Consider the following 26,001-nt stretch of genomic DNA (forward strand, 5'->3'; position numbering starts at 1 on the left):
CTGATCACGTCATAATCAGACAGAAGTTAAAATTTAACTTTTTTCTCTCTGTGACAGCTTATTCATATAACTCTCACACCAGGATTCTCCTTAAGTCATAGCTTTAATCACTAGAGTAAAAAGCAGAACAGAAAGTGCTACATTAACCCACCAGTTCTCTGTCATTTAAAATTCAAAAGGATGGCAGTGAAACAATTCCAAATCCTTTCCTCTACATCCCCCACAAAAAAGGGACAGAGAATAACAAGACAATGGAAAAAAACTGGATTAAAAAAAGGTATTTTTACCTTGTTTTTTTCTTCAGCCTTGGCAGCCTGTCTACAGACTGGATGCCAGATGGATGTACCTGAAAATGAAATTCAGAGTTCTGGTTAATCCTGTTCCCTAATAAGTGGCTTTTATAGGATGCAGCACACTGACTGATTTCACTGGCGTCAGGATCTCATGGACGCTTTCCAAATTAAAAATGACAATTTCTCACTATCAGTAAGCCTGTCCCACAAATTTTAAAAGCTAGGTGCATATCAGAAGCTACGTGGACTTCAATATGGGAAGTAAATCTCCAAACCCGCGTCCTGGGAAACGTTAGAAGAGACCTCTGGAGGTCCTCTACTCTAACCCCCTGCTCAGAGCAGGTCTCATCAGAGCAGGTGACCGTGTCCAGGTAGTGCTGCAGATCCCCAAGGATGGAGATCCCACTATCTCTCCAGGCAAACTGCTTCAGTGTTTGAGCACTCTCCTGGTAACATTTTTTTTCTTCTCCTTGTATCTAGTCAGAATTTCCTATGCTCTTATTCTCCATATTCATGCAATGCTTTGGTCCAGGTCATCCTAACTAGCGTTCTGTGATGGAGCGGAATAGAGTTATGCTGAAAATAGCTGAAAATTCAGTCTTTTTTCTGAATTACTCACTGTACCAATCTTCCGCTTTCTACCTGCTTGTCCAATACAAATTAAACATTTAAGAACTGTATTAATTCAAGGAAAGTACATATCCTAGAGAAAACAGGAAATACATAAAGAATGGGCCAAGTCTATATTGCAAATATGTATTGAATAGAGGCTTACGGTACACTAAATGTGATTTCGGCTCCAGAGATATAAGTAAGTGTGAGAAAGAAACTTAATAGTTTTGTATAAAAAAAAATCCTTTAGAAGTTGAACACAATGTTCAATACTCAGATGGAAGTGGAATGTGCATAACTATGAAAAGCGAAGAATTATCTGTACATTTTAATAGTAAAAGAATCCTGTGTGTTTACCCCAGTCTGATCTGGGACAAGACAGGAGCATTTCTCCACACAGCTGTTCAGTGCACAGCAACTTCTGCACGACTAAATGAGCAGTTGAGAACTATTGTGTTATGAATATTTAATGTTTTCACTGGGTGGAGAGCACCATGAAGATTTATAGGAAATGCTTTGTTTTCACAGCAGTTTGATAGTTTTCTTCACCAGTGGATTTTGGAAAGGAGATAGAAAGACAAAGTCTGTTTACCAGAAGACAGATGGAGATCATTAGAATTTATTTCACAAGAATAACTGAGATGAACCCAGACTCCAGCAGTAAAAGACAATCTGTAAGTACAGATTGGACAAATTATGTCTAAGTTATTCAATTTTTCAGAGGACTAAACCAGCAAAAATGGCTTTACAGCACCTTTAAATTCAATGCTAATTTATGTTCAGATTATGAGTGGGTCTGAGCTCTCCCACTGAAAGGGTTTGAACCAACTGCCACACAAGCTGATGTAAAGTTTCCCATTGGTTTTAAATAGTATTTAATCAGCTTTTCTGAATGACTTACTCCTATATGTGGTTTATACAGGACTGTCTGGGAAACCTTTTCATACAGAATAAAAAGTGTCATTGCACACAACTGTCACCTGCTGTAGGACCACTGAAGACTTGTTTTCTCGTAGTGAGCATACAACACGTAAAGGTACTCTATATTAGTTTACTAAGAAGTGGGTGAAGAACAAGTTACAAATCCCTGAAATTTGACGTTTTAAATTATCTAAAATGTCTGGTCAGTCAGTCTGAACCCCCAAACATAGATCTTTCAAGAAGTTAACGCTGGTTTCTGATGGCAGTTGCTCTTCATGTGAAAACGTACGATGGTACGTTGGTATGAATGTTTCCCTGCATCAGAAAGTAAAGTGAATACATGGGTCCAAAATTAACAGGATCTGAGCATACTTTATGACTATTTGAACTAAAAATCAGTACAAAATCTAACAAACATCCATCTTTATAATGAATTGAACTTAAACAGAAGACTCACGGCAACCCAATTTTTTTGTTTAAAAATCTTGAAAAAAATTTGCAGTTTGATTTTTTTTGAAGCACTGATTTTTTGTGAGATTTCAGTACTGCTAAGCTACTTGGCAATTGGAAGAGCTACTGCATTTGTTGGCTCCTGTGGGAGAATCCATGAACAGATACAAGGATCATTATGTCCTTTAATGAGATAGTTCTTGTTGTAAACCAAAGTGACAATAAAATTGTCATTTTAAATAATACACTAAATTCTAATTAGATCTTACTGAGACCACTGTTACGTTTTAAATAAAGCCTAACTTTTTCTGCTTAAAGAATGAACTCAGCCTGTTATTTAAGAAAACTGTGGACAACTGCAAAAGTTATAATATGGATAAGGGCAAACATCTGATTTTAGGATAATACACCAGCCTTGCAGTTCCCACTTCCTACTCTCTTTAGTGTTTTGCTCTGAACACATACCATTAGTCAAAGATGTAATAAAAGCCTTCATTTTCTCTGGTGACTGACCCTATATTTAACTGTGCCTAAATTTTTTTCTTTGATCAATTCAGTACAGTTAAAATTTGCTACATAAGAAATACATATCTGAGCTCATGTCTATGCTAAATAATGTTTCCTTTTTTCATTGAATGAATTACACAATGAGTCTTCCTCTATAACCACTGAAATTCCCTGACAAGAAATACTTAATTTCTCCAGTGCATGGTTATGGCTGCATAAGGTATAGACAGATTGTCCGGTAAGGACGTCAGCTTCATGGCACACTCTTTACCATCCGAGGGTAATTAGATCCGACCGGGGGGAATTCAAGTAAGGTTCTGCAGATTTTCTCTGCGTACCCAAATAGGAAATGGGTTCAGCACTGCTCTCAGAAGTGCAACAGCTGCTGTAGGAAACCCATTGTCCCACATGTGTGTTAGTTTTCATCTGGACAATTTATCCTTGCAGAAAATCACATTTTTTAATAAACAGAATGGAAAACTTTATAATCTTCACTGTTAACTACTTCCATCTGAAGGAAATAACTTCTACCACCGATTCTTTGTTTCCATGGTTCATACTTGCTATTGGATTTAAACAGAGAGGGAATTAATAGTGAATGAGAAGCATCAAGGAGCATTTTGTTTTCGCTTTTCCTTAAGCTTACACATTCCTTCACTTCATTTGTTTGTTATGATATGAGAATATGTCCAAAACAGCTCGGCCATGCTAGCAGGCACGAGCAAGAGGGCAACGCTGCTGAGTGGAACTTGTTTGTTTGTTTGTTTGTTTGTTTGTTTGTTTTTACCTTGAAGATACATTTCTTCTCCTTCTGCAAACATCTGACTGCACCTGACACATCGTGCGCAAGTTGGGTGATAATGTTTTTCTCCCGCCTGTTTGGGAAAAAAATACAGACGGTTAACCTCAATGATCAATTTAGTAGATTTATCATGAGAAATTTTCTTTCATTCTCTAGAATATGATTAATTACAGCAAATTAGTTAATGCCAATTAGTTCAACAACCAACTAAAACCACAATGCTTGATTTTAGACACTTCACTTTTTAGAATGAAATTATGGTCTTGCCCACACAAAAAATGTTAGCTTGCAATAGGTACGTCTGTGAATTTACAGAGGAGAAACGCTTTTGCATAGTGAGCGCGGTTTTCCCCGTAAGCAATCGTAATGTGCACCAAGCGCTAGGCAGCTTAGGACAGGGAAGTTGGGATGTCCTGACCCTGCGCATGGGTTCACAACTCTCTGCGCGTTCCTCAGGTTCTCACTATACAGACACTCTTAACGCATACAAAGAACCAACCACCTTGTGCAAGGAACGATCTTCCCCCCTTTGAAAGGGAAGTGTCTTGCAGGTGATATGTGCTACAGGGCTTCCATGAGGTATCTGTGTGGCGTGGCTATCACACTGTAAATTCAGACCTTATCTTATCCATGCGCTCACTTCCTCACGAAGACAAACCAGCAGCTTTGGCAATGGTTCTGGCTCGTAATTTAACAGCAGCATTTTCACTGATTGGAATGAAAACAGCACTGAGCCCTAAATTTGCTCAAAACAGGCTAGTACATCATCAATTTTCATAAATTTAGATTTCCAGGTACCTTATGTCCCCTGTTAATTTCAGCTTCTTTTACCATTGACTTCAGTGCGTTTTTCAAGAAGAGGAATCTATGGGATATTAAGGAGTAATGGCTTATCTTATGCCAGAAAATTATTGTGTGACACAGAAAAAAGTGAATTGGACCTTAAAATAATATCAGGGGAAAAAAGTCAATATTCTTGCAGAAAGGGATTTATGCAGGATTCATGCAGCGAACTTTTCATAGCTTGGCCAAAATCCAATTCTGTGGTTAACTGTCGGCAAACTTGTTAGCTCTGGTTCCCACCGGCCACGAGTTAATGTTGGCTTGAACCAGACAAAATAGTGTCCAGGGATCTATGGAACAGCCGAATCTTGGCATCTCCTTCTTCCTCTTTGACCCCACATTTTTCTGTGGCAGACAGAATGGCCTGTGGTTTTAGGCTTAAAGTCAGTGCCACTTCCATTACGAACAAAAGCCTGCAGATTTAAGTTTCCCTAAAGCTGTCTGAACCCCAGAGAAGTCCTGCTGGAGTTAAAATGAGTATATCTATGTAGAATGTCTCAGAACCTGTTTACCCAGAGGAAGCTGAAAGGGCTATTAGGATTTTGCGCAACTTTAACAAATTATTATCAAGTACTGCTACACTATCTTCAGCATCTAAACACGGTCTCACAACATTGCACTGTAACTCCAGCCTTCTCCTAACAGTTTGTGTGCCTCTGCCCTTAATATCAAAAAATATGTTATTAGCAACAATCAAATAAGATGCTTTGAGAAATTTAACACTGTTACTACAGGGATAACTTGCATGATTATTTTTGGCCGACAAAATATCAAAGCCTTCAGAGAGATTTACGCTTAAGAACATAACCTGGGTCTGGGGACTACTTTGCCATCCACAGTATCAAATACAGAAGTGTGGTAACTTCAGGTTAAAGAAGCTCCGAGTTTTACTTCACCAGTGTTAGCTTGATACACCCCTGAAAACTTCTTGCTGTGTGTGTTATATCAGCAATAAGGATGAGCTACACATCACATTAGAATTAACATTTTGAAAACAGCTTTGTTCCACTTTACTCTTTGTTTTATGGTATCATTTGTGCAGGTCGCTGAGCGTCTTCTGCTACTCTAGAAAAGGGAGATCTTCACTACTTAGGGTGAAGTATCAGACCTGAGGTTTAACACTGCTCACCTCAGTGCAAGTGTTTAAGCACAGGTGAACAGGTAACTATAATCAGACAAACCTAAATGTGAAATATCAAGTGAAAAGAAGTGCCATTTCCCTTGGAAGACTGGTATTACATGGGCATTGCTAATACGATGCATAGCCTCAATAATTCAATTGATTTGACCCAGCTCACACAATTCCCAGGCTGAGTATCCAGGGGAATTCAATTATTCCTTTGCTAAAAGAAACTGTCAGAATGCATTCAGAGAAAACCTGGACACATCGCAGAATAGCAGCTATTTCCCCAAATTTAGTAGTACAGCCAAATACATCATTTTAATTCACTCACCTGTGTAGTAACTGGTAACTAATTACTAGATGCAAAATGACAGAGAGATATCTCTTTTTATAACTTAGCTATAGTTAGAACAGAAAAATCAGAGTAAAGAGGCGTAGTGATCCTTTTGCTCTGCCACTCACATCAGGATAATTTCAACAGATTTTTCAGGATTACCTCTGAATTACAATGGGACATATTCAAATTTTTGAAGTAACTCTAAGTGCTGACAGTGTTCTTTGTTTCCCCCTTTGTTTTTCAATTTATATTGCAGCCTTGCTAACTGAAGCAGGGATGACAAGACATGGTAAGTTCTTTAACCCTAGAAGTAAATTTCTTTAACCCTTGAAGATAGATCACGCTGTCTTTCTAAATGAGAGGTGACAGCTGAATCTCAGGTTACGGACTTGATGCAGGAATTAACTAATATTATTCTCTAATATCGTTACACAATTTGGCTGATTAAATACCCATAAATCATATTCACAGAATCACAGAATCGTTTAGGTTGGAAGGGACCTCTGGAGATCATCTAGTCCAACCTCCCTGCTCACGCAGGGTCACCTAGAGCATATTGCCCAGGATCACATCCAGACGGCTTTTGAATATCTCCAGCGAAGGAGACTCCACCACCTCTCTGGGCAACCTGTTCCAATGCTCTGTCACCCTCACAGTGAAGAAGTTTTTTCTCAGGTTCAGATGGAACTTCCTGTGGTTCAGTTTCTGCCCATTGCCTCTTGTCCTGTCACTTGGCACCACGGAGAAGAGACTGGACTCATCCTCTTGACACTCCCCCTTCAGATACTTGTACACGTTGATGAGATCGCCTCTCAATCTTCTCTTCTCCAGGCTGAACAGGCCCAGCTCCCTCAGCCTTTCCTCAGAGGAGAGGTGCTCCAGCCCTCTAATCATCTTGGTAGCCCTCCGCTGGACTCTCTCCAGCAGTGCCATGTCTCTCTTGTACTGGGGAGCCCAGCACTGGACACAGTACTCCAGCTGAGGCCTCCCCAGGGCTGAGTAGAGGGGCAGGATCACCTCCCTCGACCTGCTGGCAACACTCTGCCTAATGCACCCCAGGATCCCATTGGCCATTCAAACCAGGCGACCTGGCAGGTTTTGGGTCTGACTGCGCACCATAACCTCATCTGGGTACACATTAAGGTGGCTTTCACCTGTGCCCATTTCTCCTCCCTCTTCAGACTACTTCAGAGGCTTCACCTCATAGATGAACAATCAGTTTCCAGCAGAACCCAGAAACTTTATAAGCTTAGGGCAGCAACTGTTTCATGTTTTCAGTTTAGCTGTAATGATGGCCTTGTTATTTTTTTCTTTTCTTAGTTACATTGATGTGAGGGAGTTTAATGCAGCAAACAAATTCCTAACCATATGGTTACTTCTTCTTTGCACAGTTTGAAAGCTTAGTTTGACAGATTGTTGTCTCAGTGTTGCTTGTTTAATAAAATATCAACACACACACAGCACAGAAGAGGCAACATCCATCCTTGGCAGATCTCTCATTGCTCAGGGCTGCAAGAGCCCCTCTCAATATCCTACATTTGCCTCAAGGCTGCACCTGGACTTTGTGCCTAGGCATCCCGATGTGAGGGTAATAGTCTTACGAAGGTCAATTTGAAGATGCATTTTCAACTGATGTTTCTTCCAATCTGAATAGCAAAGAGTGTCCTTGGTAACACAGTACACTACCAACATTTTAATTTCCCTTCAAGTGACTGCACCAGCTTTTCATAACTGCTGCATCAAAGTCTTGGTGTATAATTTCAAGATTGAGTCAAAAAGGTCCTTAAAACTTTGAGACAGACTGCTCTGAATCACTTCATCCGTTTAGCTACGAAGGACTGCTTGCAAAGGTAACACTCTTCTGTGCAGCAGGCAGGACTTTCTGGGTCTGCTCAAAGCGTGGAACGGCCTCCCACAGGAGCCAAGAACCACTGAAAATCGCAGCGCTTTCTGCTCTAAGCACGAGGTGCACTTCAGTGTTGCCATTCGTAATACAGCACATAGGAAAGTATACCCACACTTACTAAAAAAGGAACAAAAAGCTCTGCAGCAGTGTACATAAATTGCCTTTTTTCTCATTCCCCATACCTTCAAGGCTTGAAGTAGATAGAACAAAGAATGAACAAATGTTAATCACACCGCCTAATGCACAGTTTGAAGACAATAAGGGGAGCACTACTACATCCTGTACAGAACACAGAGTAGCATAAACAACATTCAACGCTGGCCAAACCAGAATAATTCATATTAGAAGCAATAACCTGAACTACTTAAAGCTGGGTTCTAAATTAATTGCCATCACTCAGGAAAAAGATACTACGTTATTGTAGACGGCTCAGTCAAAACCCTTGCTCTGTCTCTGGCAGTGCCTGAAATAAGCAACGAGGCAGTAGAATCTATAGAAGATGGGATGTCTAATAATCCTGAAGCCATTACCATGACATTGATGGTCTGGCCTCTCACGCAGTTGCTAAGAGCGCAATCGATGCCACTTTTCACTGCAGCTGATGAGCGACAACTGCTGGTGCATTGGGACTGAACCAGCACGGTCCAGAGCTCAAAGCATGAGCTAAAGCCCTAGGAAGAAGACTCAAGATTTCTGATGACAATATCGCCAGCGGAGTATAAGCACATCATAACTCACTTCTTTACCCACTTAGTAAGGGCTTAGTAAGAGAAGAGAGAAAGCAGACACAATCATTTAATGTGTTAAATAATTAATCTCTTAACTATTTATTTGCCTTCCTGAGAATGAAGAGTTTTCAGTAAACTTTTTCCTTTAAGAAAAATAAAACTCAGTATCATTACAAAATGAACAGTGGTAACCGACATCTTTTACTGCTGGGAGTAAAGAGTTCATGAAGTGAGAGAAAGATCCAGACTGCTGCAATGATTCCATCATATTAACGGATACAACACAACACAGGTTGCTGTAATACTGTATTACTACCAGTGAATTGAGGTCCGTCCAAATCCTGCTGTCCTCATACTTTGAAATCTCCAAATGAAGTCTTCCGGTCTGCTTTCTATCCTGAATAAAGATAATGGAAGCCAGCCTACAAATCACGCAACCTGCTGTTTTGCCAAGGCATAGTGCAGTTGCACGACCCAGAAACAAAGCCAGTCAAAGATTGGTGTAAATCATTCTTAGCCAAAAGCGTTATGTATGGAACAAATTTTCAAGAGACTTGGGTCATCACCAGAAAACCACCTCTTCACTAAAAGTGAAACAGAATAAAGCATAAAACGACCAACAGTCAATACGCTGTTGTATCAAGCTACTTTTCACCCTGAAATGAAGAAGGCCCAAAGCTTCTATGAAGGAAATAAGACTACTGTTATTTGTTTAAATGGAAGGAGGAGTTTGCACAGGGGAGAGGAAATACTCAGATACTACAGAGACGGACAAATTTTAAAACTTTAATTAGACAATAACACGTACTAAATAATCATTTCCTTCAACCTACAGCTTGCACTCCTGTTAAGACAGCCTTGTACGCTGCCTTCTTTGCTGCCAGGGCATACTGTCCTCTCATGTTTCGCTGACTGTCTACCAGGACGTGTTTGAATGCGACTTCAGCTTCTTGGATGCAACCGGTCAGTGCTCTGCTTTATGGAGACAAATTCACAACTCCTGTAAGTAAATGCAGCCCACTGTCTTTGGCTGAGCTAGGGGTCTAGCTCCTGCTCCCAGAACTAGATTAGTTATTATTTAGTAACTATTTGACCTAGCAGCACAGAACTGGCCCAGGAAGTTTTTAGCATTCTACTTATTAGGCTAAAAATCAGGGGTTCCTCTTGCTCATTCCCCATTTGGTCATATAACCCTCTCATTCGTGGCCACTGCTTCAACACGGGGCTGTGGGATGTGGGTTCAGTCCTAACGACCGAGTAAAATTGAGGGTTCAGCCGTTCGGCTTTCTTGGTGAATACTCTAATCCCCAGAGCAGGAGGCAGAAGGTGCATAGCACAGCACCATCAGGTGTTGTTCAACAGCTGCACTTACAACTCTGCTATTGCATCAACACAGCGGCACGTTATGTGGACTATGCTGGTTCCACAAACTGGATTCTACCCGGTATTTTCAAATAACAGCGTTGATAGGCAGACAATCAGATAACCGTTGCTGCTTGGAGTAGAAGACCGTGCTCAGTTGCTAGCTTTAAGTGCAACCACACGCAATCCCCATTCACATTAACAGCAAGGCCAGAACTTTGCATATGCTACAGAAGAACTGGAAGGATTACTCAGTAGCAGTCGTATACAACAATGGTTAGTAAATACCTGTCATGTCATCTACTGGGTCTGAAGGGACAGGCAACGGTATCAAGGCAGAGGTAGTCAGTACAACACCTATTTATTATGTTATCTAACAGTGCTGAGGAGAGAAAAGTGTGAGAGAGGAGACAAAGAGAATAACGTGAAGGATAGCTCTTACTAATTCTCTTAGTCACAGTGGGCCTGACTCACCACTGAGTCATTTCAGCACTGTGCCAGGGCAAACGAGCTGTTTTCAAGGGGGTTTACACCAGTGTAAAAGTAGTGCAATGTTGTGAATAAATCCTTCTCCTCGACTTCTCCTTACTGGATTAATTTGTCATCCCACTAGATGCCAAGACAGAGTCATTTGAAATGTTCAACACATGCACCTGCAGCATTACTTACAGCTTTAGCTGTCTCACATGTACAGTTACTTTGTATTGTCTTAGTTCTGGTTCATCCCCCTGTACTTTGCAGAGCCTTGAGACTTCCCACCCACCCACATTTGAGTCATTTTTACTCCCTCCCACACACTCTTTATTCTTCCAGGTATAAAGTGCAGAATTGAATGTACCAGCGGGGACATTTATCTCAGAATGGTAGTAACCTACTATATACTGGACTCTCAGAAGGAGAATTTTCTAATGCTTGGGAGAGAAATACAAAAATAATAAAAAAATCCTAAAGGAAATAATTAAGAAAGATTCCAACAAATCAGCACTGTTATAACTCCCATCTCATTCTGTAACATCTGCAAACAATTTCTGACTCACAGGAGCAGGCAAAAGCTGAGAAAGGCCAAATAGTACTTTTTCTGCTGAATCTGGTATACGGTCCTGTAAACCAAAATGGACTGACATGCCTAAAATCACTAATTTTGCCCCCAGTTGTCTTTGTTATGTAATGAGTGAGCTGCCCCTTTTGTCTTCTACTCAGCTTTGCAGATTTTTCTTGCCACCCACTGAGACTTAAGAGGCTTCTGTTCTCCATTTGCTAATGGAGAACAGAAGAACCTCCTTCACTTCTTTTCAATTTTCCTCACCCACTCCTTAAAACCCACTTACAGGCCAACACAAGCTGCAGCTGACTGTCACTTTTGCCATCCCTTGATCAGGAAGAAGGAGGGAAGAAGGAGAAAGATGACTTGGCCTCAGTTTTGCAGCTGTGGATTCAGCCCGCCCACTTTAGACAGTAAGAGCGAAACGGCAACCAACACTGTACAGTCCTGGAGAGGCGGTATTACCATACTATCGCACATATTATCAAATGGAAGCCAGCACAGCCAGAAGTATGGCAAACCTGATGCTTCATTCATGGCACTTTGCTGTTCTACTGCTCCTTTCACGTTAGTCACAATGATCCAGGCTGCAAACATCTGGGCACAGAAGCTGCCTCTCATTATCTGTTTGAATAAGGGCTCATATTTTGGAACTCCAAATTTTAGGTCCCAGATTAGGATTTGAAATGCTACTACCACATGCGTAATTGACCTTAACAGTATTTCCTGACAGCAGAAAGTTGCTAGTTTCAGATCATCAACACTCTTCACGGTCAAGGTACAATTCAAAAGCTCTTGCTTTGAGGTGGAAAAGAAATTGAAAGAAACAAACAACGTTGAAGGGTTGGCAGGAGAAAGAGCTTCAAGATACAAGAAATGAGTCACATAGCCTGCTTTTCTGCTAATAACAGACATACACAACAGTTGTCACATGGGTCAGAACATACTGAAGATACTTTATCAACAAAGCTAATTGTCATAAGCACACTTAAGAGCGCTAGACAAAGCTAAATGCTACGCCACTGTCATGGTTACTGGAGAGAGCTAGAGGGAGGCTGCTGTGTTGTTGGCTGGATCGCGGCTGTGTTACAGGGCACCGCAGAGAAGCAGTCTGGCTGCCTTCAGTGTGCCCGAGGCATAAATCAGAAGACAAACAAAAATCAAAGAAATTATGCAGAGTATAATGATGAGGAACTGAAAACATCCCAAAAGTGCAAAATTTCACATCGCCAGTACATTCAAATGCTGGCAAGTAGTACTACATCATATGAGAAGTGAATGCATCACCACAGCAACACGTTGCTTGGAAAGGCTTTCTAGTGGGCGCGCTGTATGCAGTTTGTACCTCAAGTTCAGATGGTACGAGATGACTACTGAAATCACTCTTTTGATGCAAAACTATCTTAACTGATCAATAATACTGCATTTTTGTATACTGAGAAGCAGGAGAAATCATTCACCTGCCTCCCAGGCTCAAGAATCTAACTATGCTCCAAGCCCCTCTAGCACACACAAACCCACACAGACGCAAGCGCAGGGCAACATTATCAGGGACCTTTTCCGTAGAAACAAGAGAAACCTGGACAGGAAAGAAAGAAAGGAAATGAAAAAAAAAAAAGCCCTAAAACGGTCATTCTTACCTTATTATTAACCAGGTTATTCCAAGTTTTAAACTTCTTTTTTTTCTGTTTGATTCAGAAATAGGATGCAGAATCTCTTTTTTTGGTAAAAATGTATAGACTTAAGCTATCAGCAAATTTGATAGTCAGGGCTCTTACTAAATAATCCTCAAAACTGACTTACAGGCTATTAATTATGCAAAGAGTTCCTTTTAGTATGTACTAGTTTCTCCTGACATGTCAACAGCTGTGAGTTTTTAACAGTTCAGATAATAAATATAGATAGGTATAGCTCTGTATCTTTCTCTGGAGAGAAGAGGTTGTTGAAGGAGGGAAAGGGAAGGGGGTGGGGGGAAAGATAAGGTGAATAATTCCAAAATGTTAGAAGTGGGTTACAGAAAGGAAAAAGGCTAAAAGCTAAGGTAAAATACATTTTCATTGCCATTGTTATGCTTCTTGTTAATGCATTTAATTATGCTTATATTAAAGCAAAAAGTTATTGTGATCTGTCTTCCTAATATTCAGTCTAATTCAACTGATTGCCAGTTAACACTTACCCAGCCAAATTCAGACCCCATGCAATGATGATTAACCTGCCTTTGCAAACCAGCAACCCCAGACAAATGCAAGTGGCACCAAAACAGAGACAGTCTCAAAATGTGTTACATCTCAGTAAACACTGTTCATTGAAAGTGCTAGTTAATATTTCCTACCTTAGCTGGTTTCCTTTTGCAAGAGCTAAAGCTGATTTATTTAGATGTATCTTTCCCAACAGTTTCCCTTCTCTTCTCTCGTGATGGGAGAAAACTGGCGCAGAGAGCAGTTTCTAACTGAGGATTAGTACTGACACTTAGATCCTTTTGCTGCTTTGACAGCCTTTTCGAGGTTGTCCATTCTATAGGAAATACTTCGTTCATGTAGAAGGAGCCCCTTTTATTGCATGTTTCAGTATTAATGCCTATATTATAAGCTGCTGAAGTACCTTTCACACATCACTAGGTTTTGTTGTTAGTGAAACAGCAGGATAACAGACATTTCAGAATGAACCATTATTGCACACTGCAGGCAGAAATTTGTACACCCTGCTGCAAGGAATTAGTCTCGTCTCTGTGCTATAGTCCCTTTCGTAGGGGAAAAGCTATCGATTTACAAAGTAGATGTGGCTGCAAACAAAAACAGCTCAACCTTAGGGCAAGCAAAAAAAACAAACTACAAAACAAAGACGCATTTTTAATTAATAAATCACAGAGGGATAATTGGCATTTAATTGACATATCTAGTCTGTAGTCTTTAACCGACATTTCTAGTCTCATCCCGGTCTAGTGCCTACTGCATTTGTTCCCTTGTTTTAAAGCAACATATGGCTATGATTATAATAGAGTTAAAGAAATATTGATTGTGCCTTCCTAGACATTTACGCATAAATGTAAAACAGAAAAATGTTAACCCTTTCTTCCCCCACATACATTGAGTGCCAGGCTGCCTTGTTAGGATGCCAGATACAGCAGTGGGACTCCATCTGTACGTTTAAGCAAATGACACGGCCATTTTCACCAGCTCCTGTATGGCACATTTAAGCCTCAACCACGTAGCTGTAAATCATGGGACAGTTGCAGACACAAGTCTAGTCAAGAGCTGGAAACATGCCTCGGTGCTTAAAGGAGCAATTGGGTTGCGCGTACATAAGCCCCAAGAGACCTTTGCAAAGCATATCCTCCTGTGTGTTATACTGTCAACTTTTATTCACATGAAATTCAAAACAGCAACTAGCCGCAGAAGAAAACAGGCTTGTTTATCAGCAACCGTTCTACTCAGTGGTGGAGGCCTGGGACCAGGCAGCTCCACCTGGCAATCACCGCGTTTCCATTCACCGCCTAAGCAGTAACACCTGGCCACCTGGCAATCTCCAACACGTCTGCCATCAAAACATCCCCACGAGGGATGAAGGTTCCTTCATCTCCTTGGGTATGAAGGGTTCCTCTTACAAACTCAGAGATCTTTAGCTGAAACAACAGATGAAGAGAAATACCCCCAAGCCACATCTCACTATGAGCTGTCAGGGTCACACGGCCTCAGAAAAGACACACTCAATGAGCGAGGTGCCAGGTAAGGTGCTTTCTTCAGAAGGAGGGCTACCATCATCGCACAAAGTAGCGGTGAGACATCACCTGGAGTACGAGGCTGTCCATGCTGAGAGAAGGTGATCCCAGCTGGGAATACGTGCTGAGCAGGCCTACCAGCGTAGTCAGAAGAGCCTGGAGCTTATTTTATGAGCAGAGAACGGGAGAATTCGGCTTGTTCAGTTTAGCAAAATGAAAGCTGAGAGGAACTAAGACTGCTCTCTATAAATTTTTCAGAGTTCATCACAGAAAGGGAGAAGATCTAAAAAATGTGAAAATCAATCAGCACGAGACGAGTTAGTGACTATATGCTGATCACATACAAATATAGAGGCTTTGATTTTGAGATAAAGTTTCTCACTATCAGAGGTTTTGACTTCTGGACCTTCTTTCAAATAACAAACAAAATAAACTTATTTTTTAAGGTGGATCGGTCTGTGAAACAGTACAGGGCTGTATGCAATATCAAAGAGCCAGCCTACTTCTAGATTCCTATCGGATATGTATCCAAGTCTGACGATCAAAACCGGAGCAAAGCAATACATAAAAATAAAGCTGTGCTTGGCTGTTCTTCTATCTCTGCGTTTTACAACCGAGGCTTTCCTCCAAAGAGAGGAAATAGCCTCGATTTGTATCTATCTTGTCTGTCTTGAAGGACCCTGCTAAGAAGGCCTGTTGTGAATCTCAGTAGTCTGAGACCTGACTGACTGGCCACGGTGTTGCTTCTTCCTTCTGGCCTATTACTGTGCACACCAGCACACTGTACTTAGGAGATCCAAGGAACAAGTGCTTTGACCCACGGACTTTTTAGATCAGTCCTCTCAAGGTATCTCTAAAGTGGCAAAACCACTAATATTTCGCAGTTTCTCGGAAGCATACCCTGCATATCCCCACCTTTGCTGTGAAAAGGGAAACCAGGCACGGTCCCCAAAGGGGACCAAGAGGAGTCCCAGCCTTCCAGGACTCTGCAAAGCACATCGTGCGTGGAGGACAGGCAGGTAGAGAATCTGCATCTACCTCCTCCTGGAGAAACAAAACTAGAAGATTGATTAAAAATCGCTAAATAAATGGAAATTTTCTTCCAGACTATCAAGGGGCTCAGAGTTATCATGTGAAACATAGCATATATTTTTTAAGAAAGGCAGTTACACTTATTTTGCCTATTTTTATGACATATTTTTTATGACATATGACTTATTAGCACAAGTTGAGGTTTTAATTAACAAATAGCTGTCTGCGATACAGAAAAAGTGAAAAAAATATTTTTAGTGTCAAATGCAGAGAAATAGACTACAACATGACAAAAGGGAAATGACTGGTTATAAAAATCAACAGCTTGGAATATTAAAATGAGCTTATTTTCTGCATTGTTTCATGTTAGCAATTTCTGGATAGGGAACACAGTTATACCATAAGCAGTAAAATAAACCATCCCCTGCCCCTGCAAAAAAACAGTTTTTCAGTTGCACTGCTCCTTGTTTAAGTCCAACTATAAAGCATATCCCTGCTCAGCCCCTTTTGTAGCTGTACAAGTTCCCCGGGAGAGTGAACGGAGGAGGGAGAAAGGAACAAGACAAACAGAACGATCCCGCGTTTAAGCCCATCTACTGCATTAAATCGATCTGATCCTCAGAAAGTCGGCTGAAGGAAGAATTTAAGTAACTAAATCATCATTGTATTTGGCTGGCAATCTACAGAAACAGCTGTATTTTTATAAGCTATCAGTAATTCACACTACTTGACTCTCCCTTCCTCCTCTGCTGAATAAACACTTAAAATGAACAAGTGTTGGAAAAGGAGACAATATTAAAAATCTGGGCACAGAATAATTGTGGAAGCAGCTGTCATCCTGACATTATCACGGAAATCAGAGATGGAAAAAATCCTATTAGGTCATATAGCCCCTCCTTTTGTCATTGCAGGATTGTTCCCTAACGTAGATTTTCCAGTGCCTTGTCCAATCTAGTTTTAATATGATCTAAGTGATGGCTTGCAGCAGCTCCCTAGGGAGACTAGTCCACATTTAATAAGTATCACTGTCAAGATTTTTCCCCTCTTTAACACCAGTTGCCCTATTTGCCCTACTATTTCTGTGAATCTCCAGATTATATTCAGTATCAGAAAAAGACTGAAGTATTGCAAAATGTTTCAGGATTCCAGCCAACTCCATAAAAGCCCCTAAAATGTACAGCAGCCATGGCTACTTTTTAGTGTTTCTCTCCTTCTGACCGGGCAATATGTAAACCAACTGGCAAGCTGACTGGTGACAAACAAATGCTGCGTTAGGTATTAGAGAGATCGAAGAGACCAGCCCCAATTCTAAGTCCTCAGAGGAAGTCTGTTTGCTGCAAATAAACAACAAATAAATTAACAATGCTAGCTATGGGTACGGGCTCTGTGTTCTTTCAAATCTGTTTGCTCAAGTCATGACTTTTAGTCTAGCTTCCTAATGAAATGAGATGCATGCGCTATCTGCTTATCTGACTCTTCTCCACTAACAACTATGGAGCTCGGCGGCCATTTCAAACGTTACCTCACAGGATACAGGACATTAATCCATATTCATACTCCATTAGTTTTATTGTACACAAAACAACCACTTTTTATAGTATTTGATGGAAAAAAGTTATAGACCATAAAGTTTCTGGATGGTTATAATAAAGCTCTAGGCACTGAAGATCAAGGTACATGTTCATTGCCTGCTTCATACTAACTTCATCCTATCTTGCCTATTTGCTGGTGACACTACCTGACACTGCCATGCTTTTACAAACTGCCATTAAGTCCTCTTTCTCCTACTCATCTCCCCTCCTCTTCCTTTAATTTTCAGGATCTTATTCCTCTTGCATTGGCATTTTTTTCCACTTTTAATGCCGCTGACTTCAACTAAAGTTTCTCACAGCTTTTATCAAAATAAGAAGAGAATCCGCGCTGCAGCAATTTCATCAGGGCACCATTTAGGTAGGGAGGTGGAAGTGGGGACACGCACTCACTAACCAAAATCATCACCTGGATCTACAAACAGGCAGAGGATACTCTGCTGCTTGTCTGGAAATGACATACGGCATCAGTCACAGAGAAACTCCCACTATCTTTAAAGAATGATCTTTCCTCAAATTTATTTTGTCCCGTCTATAGTAAAAAAAAAATGAATTCTGTCATGCTGCTCAATATGCTCTCTCCAAGCAATCGGAGGGAATGGATACAGCTACACTTACCTCCAGATCCCACAAACCAAACCGAGCACTGCCACTACACACAACTTCTTTTTAATCTTTTTTCTTTTCTCCTTCATCGCATCAAATGTGAGGCAACTGGCTTCGCTTTCAAAGCCACCCCCACGTACTACTTTTCATTCAATGTCAAAAGGCTGATGTTGCCTCTGAAAAGACCAGTTTCCACTGGTCACCCCTTGCATTTTTCAAGATTCTGTGTTTTCTCCTCGTTTGTCTCTCCCGCCTGAGAGAGCTGCCTGTAAACAGCTAAAAAGGTGTCTTTATCCTCTTTCAAATCTCCTAGTAGAAGTCTATTTTCCTGGGATGGCTACAAAAAACATATGACAATGGAAAAGCTCCCCACGCACTAATGGTATGCTGCGTTGTGCCAATGAGTATGGACTCACTCTCTCCCTACACTTGCTTCTCAGTCTTTTATACAGCTATTATTGCCCACTTTTGGAACAGTTAAAAGTCGGTGCATGACTAGCAGCAATTCCTTCTCTGGTGGAAAAATTAGGCTTCCTTTGTGACTTTCTCAAGTTCTCTGCACTCAGGAAAAGAAGAGACTGAACTGAGCAATCATCTTAACCCCAGTACTGGTAAGACTTAACAAAACACAGGAAAAAGGCAGAAGAATAACTGGATAAATTTTAACATTGATTGGATAACCATGCACTTAGATCCAGGAGTAAATACATGCAGCTCGAAGGAAAATATTCATTTCTCAGCTATGTGGAAATCACTTTTGGATAAAGCTTAAATATGCACCTGCATTAAACATCTTCCTTTCTTTTTAGAACAACAAACTTGCAAAGAAAGTGCAGTACAACCCATTTCTGAGTGCAAAAATACATGTTGAATGATTCACTGTAGTTTTTCAGCAGTTTCATCCTAACTCTGGAGAGTGGAAAATGGAATCATAGAGCAGATGTTACAACAGAATTTAGCATAAGTATTAAAATGGGCTTGATAACCTGTTCGCTTACTACTTCTACTACCTGCATATTCCCCAGTTCCACAAATAACCATTTAGGGAGTTTGTATGTGCCTTATCAAACCATTAAGAGAAGAAATAGAAAAGAGTTATAGAAAAAGTTCCTGGTATTCCATAAAACTAACATGGGCAACTAACGCTGTTGCATTAACACTCATTTTTAAGCATATGAGTATACAGAAGTGAGTAGGTCTCTTTGTATGCTTTGAGAGATTTGTTCAAATGAGAGAGTCCCCTTACCTCAAGCACTCTTCCTGTGATATACTTCTCACAATTGTCACATCTGATACCAAACTTCGCATGATAGTCCGTTTCACAATATGGAATACCATCCCTAGGGAAAAATGACAGGCAACACGTAGATTGCTTTAAATAGCATTACAGGTGTTCTGGCAGATTACACAGCTAAAGTTTGTTAACATTTCAACAGACAGTGTTTATGGACTTACCCCCTCCCAAATCCAGTATCTATTAATTTTGTGAGGAACTCAACAGGAATAGGAAATACTTGCCTGCCCATATCTGACCCCCTTTCCAAGTCCGCCATGATCCCATTTACGGCTTTATCACTGAATTCAGCGATCTCTTCCCTCCCAGCCACAACATTAAACCATGTATCAGACCCACTGCCCCACACCATTTGCCTCGATAGTCTTAGTCATTAACTTATTCCACGTTTCCCACTCTCTGGGAGAAATAATTATTTCTACATATTATTCTTTTCTTCGTTCCCTGACAGCTAAGTATACTTTCCTTCTGGACTATCCTGATTGTAACCCAGGTTTGGATTAACACTTAAGTCTACCGAGGTTCTCAACAGGGCATGCTTAGAGACAGTCATGGCTTTAAATGTCTTGGGAACCTGCTCTGTAGAACCAGTAACGACTACGAGAATGCCCCTAAACAGCAGAAGAGATGTTGCAGTATGATCACACATGAAGTAAACAGTTACTTTACCACACCACAAGTAGTTTACTCACCACAAGTGATTTAAGATAGTGTACAAACTAAAAATTCAAAGACTAAAAATGGGAATCTCAGCTTTTATTCTAAAAAATAAGAACCAGAACACTTGTGCTATTACTCTGAAATTAACCCATCTGTTAATTTGCTTTGTATTATTGGGCAACTCAAATATATACCTCAGTGCTGCCATCCGTGAAAACATTCACTACTTCAGAGACCTACTAGAGGATTAACTTATCAGTTTCTAAAAAGTATATTTTCCTTAGAAGAGGTGAAGAGAGAGGTTTTAAATAAAATCTATCAAAAGTGTATATTTAGCTCACTAGACCGATGAATGAAAAAAAATACTGTTGAAAAAAATGGAGACATTTCTTTTTCCCATTTGAAAGTACAAATTAAACATAATTAAGTCTGTTTAGTGCGCTAGTACATAATATGCTAAAAGAGCCCACCATCAGATAGATTTATTAGCCCAGACACAATTTATGTGGACATTCCCCTAGAGAAACATAAAAATTACTTTTATAGAATAAAGTTAGATTGCTTAGAGACTAACTCATAAGTTATTACAATAATTAATTAAAATAATTGAAGTAAGGATGTTTCTTCGCTTGAGTTGTTTCGTTTGCCATTTAGCTATTTTTCAGAGAGGATTTTGCAATAACTAAATCTTTACAATTTAGGGTGTTTTTTTTGTTGAATAACAAGCAAAGTACCATACTGAAACACAGTAGAGTAACATGGAATTTGAGCTAACGCAAGATCTTATTTTACAACATTCTTCATTGAATGTTTTCTCAATCTCCAGTGCAAGCTGTGAAATTAAATGTTATACTTGTAGTAATGCAAATCCAAAGAATTGTTGAATGTCAGTGGGACAACGGCTCTGAAACGCCGTCGTTGCTGAATATAGGGCATCGGTGACTGAGCGATTTTGTTGTTTAGGAAAATTTCATCACACAACACGCTTCATGGAAATGAATTCCTGTTGCCATGCCAGTGAAAGGTCTATCTGTCACTGGAGTGAGCTGAGTGCCGATACGGAGCTTAGTCTGTGCGCGCTTTATGCTGATTCCCATCACTGTTGTTAAATTCAGTCTGAATCTGACATCTTTCTTATGGGAAACACATAGAGAGAAAAGTATCTGCTTGTTCACTTTCCAGCATCGCATAGAGCAAAGTCAAACGCAGATCACTAAGGGTGCATCTACAGGGCACTGAACGCAGCTCTGCTGCTTCGGCAAGTCCTGTTCCCCATAAATGGACAAATTCGCCTTCTACTTTTCTTCGTTTGAACTTTTCTATTTTTAATACAATTTGAAAATTTGAGATAACAATCTCTAATCTTTTATACAACCCCAAAGACTGATAAATAAAAACTAAAGGATATGCCACGCTGAGCTAATCCCTTTGTATCAAAAGAATGCTGAAAACGAGTGAAGACGCCCTGAGCTCCTCCGCTCAACTTACTTGCTGATGTACTCTGCGTTCAGCAGCTTGCCGCATGTATTGCACTTAAAACAGCCCAAATGCCAGTGTTTGTCCAAAGCAACCAGTGACTGCCCGTTTTTTATTTCTGAACCACAGCCCCCACAATCTGCAAGAGAAAAATCCAGTATGAGCCAATCACACACTTTAAATGATCACATAGCAATACAGGACAGGAATCCCGTGGTGTCACAGTAACAGCTCGTGCAGGCTCCAAAGCTCACTGCTGACTACTCACCAGTGGATGACAAGTGGTGCAGACCTAATGTAGCCAAAAGACATGACTCATACAAAGAAAAAAATAGTGACTTAGGTTTCACAGTGATTTAGGTTTTACTTTACTTCATTTACAGTATCTCTAAGAGATACGAAATCGTGCTCATCAAATATTCATACACCATAAATCAGACCGATAAAATTAATAAAAATGACCTTAAAGTCTGAGATTAAAATAAATAATTGGTTCTTCTTATTAGACTTTGCTTCTGGGTCTAAGAGTTTAACTCATATTTCAAAATTCTCGCAATTGTGGAAAAAAACTAAGCTGAAATTCTGATGTTATCTTCTACAACCAGGAAAAATACACCACAACCTGAAGTGCATTACAAACTCCTGAGTACTGGTGACACTGGATGTGCAATATGTAAAAGTTATGGCTGATATATTCATTATTTGTAAAATTCAGCTACGTTAAGCTCCAAAAATTTCTAAGGAAAATTAAACATAAAACATGCCATAACTGGATAACATAGGCTAAACTATACTGATTAAGCAGGCTGTATGTGAGGTAGTGCTACACTCCCCAGAAAAAAATAATTCAGAGCAACACTTCTCACTTCTTTTTTCTTTCTTTTTTTTTTTTTTTTTTAGTGATGAATACTTTTGATTATGCTGATAAAAGCCAAAAGCCAAATCCACTCTCAGGTGCCATGCCAACAGCCCACCACCTAGTGCCCTTTCCAGGGAAGCTACAGCCAAACTTAGAAATCTTTTCGTTATTCAGTTTAGACATGGAATTTGAACCTTGTTCTCTGTATCCTAAATGAATCCCCTAATCCTCTATAGTGTCCATCTTTCATTCACTCTTCATTCTTTGTAGATCTCTCTCTATGTATAATTCTCTTATAAAATGCTAAAATATTCAGCATATGTGGAAAAAGTGACAAATATCAGTATCTCAGTAATCTTTCTAATGTTCTTTATGATCTTATATGAAACCACGTATTTTTGAGGAATTCTTCATGTACACCAACAATTTGCTAGAGAAAAGACAAAACCTGGAAGATACCTAACAAGTCTTTCAGAGATGCTGGAGAAGAAACAAACAAGTCTTTCATGGAAGAGAAAGATATACAAAGGCATAAAAAGATTTATTTAGTTAAGAAGAAAGACTGCAAACATAGCATCTCATTAAAGGTTTTAACCAGTCCTCTCTAAAACTTTCTGATTTAAGATTCTCTTTAATTGATTGTATGACCCTAGTGAGGCACTGTGGAAGTGCAATTGTAAATGTTTAACTTCTGAGCACACAACAATAAAGGACAGGTCTTATTTTCCTTTGGTGGATTTGGAACGGATTAAGGGAGTAATAATATGTCTTTTTAATATCACTCTGTAGAACACTAATATGTGGAATCAAGCCCAGCCCAAAGGCGTGTGCAGCACAGATCAGAAGGGCTGACATTTGCTAACAGAAGAGAGAATTTGGGTCGGTGCCTGGATTTTTTCCGAGAAGACAATAAATACTTCAGTATCTATTCTTTAACTGCAATCAGAAATTTGTTTGTGATCTCCTGTGCCAGAGGTTTATCTGGTAATCTAATTTAATCTCACTGGTTGAAGTTTTATTCTACAAGTTTAATACAACACAGTGTGCTCAGACGTCATTCACCTTTCATCTTGCTTAAGCTTGGGTGGGCAGAGATGCAGCGTTTTATGTGGTACGTTTTTTTCCCCCTAACTGCTGTTTCCTCTGTAAAGTCCTAGATAATTAAAAACAAATATTATGGTTACTATGCCAACCGTGGTATTGATGTGGTGTCCTTGTCTTCCTGTTTGGATGTAGCATCCTTTAGTGACTCACTTAATTTTTACCAAACACTCAGAATACATCAACTTGCTGCTACATATTGATATCCTTCCCTAAGCACTCTCTCAACATCATCACTGCCACAAAAGGTTTCCGCAGCTAGCATTTTATAAACCAAACAGAACAGATAGGTAGGTATTTATACAATAATAAAAAAATTCAAGGGCTCAAGCAAAAAGCGAATATTTGACATTCCTCGTTTCTTCCAAATGTTAATGTAGAAAGGAGGTCAAAACCACATGGAGAAGATGAAAATAGAAGGACTGGTCAGAGGGGGCAGTGGTGTTGGGAGTTCAGTGAGTCCCAGGAGATCTCTTGAAAGCATTCTTGAGCTGAATTCAGAGATGCATACGCTGATGAATAACACTGTGCAGTGTGTATCTTGAAATTATGAGCCAAGAGCAAAACCTAACATAACAGAGGGTCAACATACTATTTCCTCCTTGACTCAGCTTGCCTGAAGACAAATGTTTTTGTGCACTACTTTTCTTTTACAAAAAGAATGGTTCATTTAAAATATCACGGTCTTTTTTCAAGATTGTTGTTAAAACAATGAGACATAAATGCCGTTTATTGCCTCACATAGTATGTAGCATAATTACAGACAGCCATTTTGGACTTTCAGCTTTACAGTAAAACCAAGATGTTTCGGACTCTGCTTGTTTATTCCTACCATTATTGATACAATGGTGTTAGCCTAAGGATTAGTAAGTGCTTGCAAAACAGCTGTTATTACACATTGCTGCCCTTTTTTTTTTCCTGAATGTTTTCCAAATTTTTTATTATATTTTTTGACGTTTGGTTAATTTTCTGTATATTCTCACTGGTCAGAATTTTATATATCCTGCTGCATATACATACACAGATGCACACACGGATACATGCACCTATGTCTATTTGTGACTACAGCGTTTCCCTTTAATGCCCCTATCTAGTGCTCTGTTTCCCAGCCAGGGATGGATCACATCAAGGCTACCTGGCTGTCTGAGCTCCACTGGAGAAGTACCAGCACATGAGCTTTATCTCTTCTGGGCCAGCTGGGTGCTGTGTGTCTCCATGTCACCAGGAAATCAGACACTGGTGCCCTGCAGTAGTGTCGCAAGAAACTGGGGAAATGGGAGATATGAGGAATGGAACAGTCTACTCAGGTAAGAAAGATACTTACCTGAGATCAAAGATATTTACCTGAGATCAATTTACTTGATACGGACCTCAGCTTGCTCTTGGAGAAGACTTGGTATCTACCAGTTCACCTCTACCACTATAACATCTTTTGGGAAGCAGAGCTGATCGGTCACAGGTGAAGACCAGATCAATTCCTTTAGAAGACCTGTCTGCAGTGTGTCAGAAATTATCCAAATTTTGAACTAAGATGCTTATCCAAGCCCCACTGAAGCCTGTAGAAAGATTGTGTCCATTTCTAATGCGATTTGGGGTTTAAACACTTGCATAGGTTTGAGATTCTATTTGGGGAAAGGCCAATCTTTTGTTTTCAAAGGTCAAGTTTTGCCACAAAGATCATTCCCTTCAAGTGAAGTTCTGTCCATGTAACTAGGGTGAAATACTGCACTATGCAACAAAACTAGAATTATAAAACCAGAATTATACTCTGCCTGAGCACAGAAAACAAAAACAACTGGAAATAAAGCTGCAGGGAATCCGCAGCAAACACAAGAATAGCAAGCCCAGAGGAATAAGCCGTTACTAGAAGTTGCATTCTATCCTAATTACTAGTCAAACTTCAGAAAAATAAGATATTTTAGTCAGCATCCATAAAGACTTTATTTGAATTAAAAGGAGAATATCTGGTTTTGAATTTGAGCACAGTAGTCAAGAGGGGACAGCTCTCTCTTCACAGGCAGTAACTTTTACGGAAGTCAGCGGCGCTGTATTGCAAGACGAGGATGTTGCCCTCATTCAATTTCCAGAAAGGCTGGAAGTCTACTACTTTTGAATGAATTTCTTCTTGCCCATAAAGTTCATGTAATATCACTATTCATTAAAATATTGCCATCCTTACGATACACGAAATGAGATCAGAATAAAAAATAGCTAAAACTGTACCTATTGGTTTTCAGCTTTCAGACTGTAGCAAAGTATGAACTCCCAAGCAGAGATATTATCTTCCAAAGTTACTTTTTCAGTGTAAAGACAAAAGGTCATAAAGAAAATGGAAACAAAAACTTATAGATATTTTGATGCAATAGTATGTGGGTATATGTACATATTTCCAGAAGTTTTTGTTGGGCAAAAATGACAAAAATACTTCTTAAACAAAAAATTCCAATAAGGAAGTTTTGGCAGTGAAAGCAATTCTTCAGGTGTTGTCTTGCTCATTTCTTTCCTTAAAACATGACAGAAAAAGCTAGTACTAGTATAAACAAATATCTTGGCACGCTCTGGATTGATAATCTCAATGAAATTAGTGCTCTGGGCTAACAGTAAAGCTTTTTCACTCCATTCACAGATAAAGTATGTTATTTATCACTGGTATGAAAAAAACCCACAGACTTCAAAGAACAGACAATTAACTGTCTTTTCATTCATGACATTGGTGTATATGTAGGACCACGTCACTGTG

At 39.8% G+C, this 26,001-nt stretch overlaps 1 protein-coding gene across 9 annotated transcripts in view; it reads right to left on the reverse strand.

The window, feature by feature from the left end:
* Window positions 1–26,001, reverse strand: part of ABLIM2 (actin binding LIM protein family member 2) — a 145,812-nt gene that overhangs the window by 52,280 nt on the left and 67,531 nt on the right. For all 9 annotated transcript variants that reach the window (XM_068943442.1, XM_068943440.1, XM_068943438.1 and 6 more), the window contains exons 5-8: window positions 21,314–21,440; window positions 19,118–19,211; window positions 3,571–3,658; window positions 288–346 (exon numbers count right to left, since the gene is read on the reverse strand). In XM_068943442.1, the coding sequence (XP_068799543.1) occupies window positions 288–346; window positions 3,571–3,658; window positions 19,118–19,211; window positions 21,314–21,440 (368 nt within the window). The remainder of the gene's footprint in view (window positions 1–287; window positions 347–3,570; window positions 3,659–19,117; window positions 19,212–21,313; window positions 21,441–26,001) is intronic.

This window comes from Struthio camelus, chromosome 4, assembly GCF_040807025.1.
Source record: "Struthio camelus isolate bStrCam1 chromosome 4, bStrCam1.hap1, whole genome shotgun sequence".
Classification (NCBI taxonomy): Eukaryota; Metazoa; Chordata; class Aves; order Struthioniformes; family Struthionidae; genus Struthio; species Struthio camelus.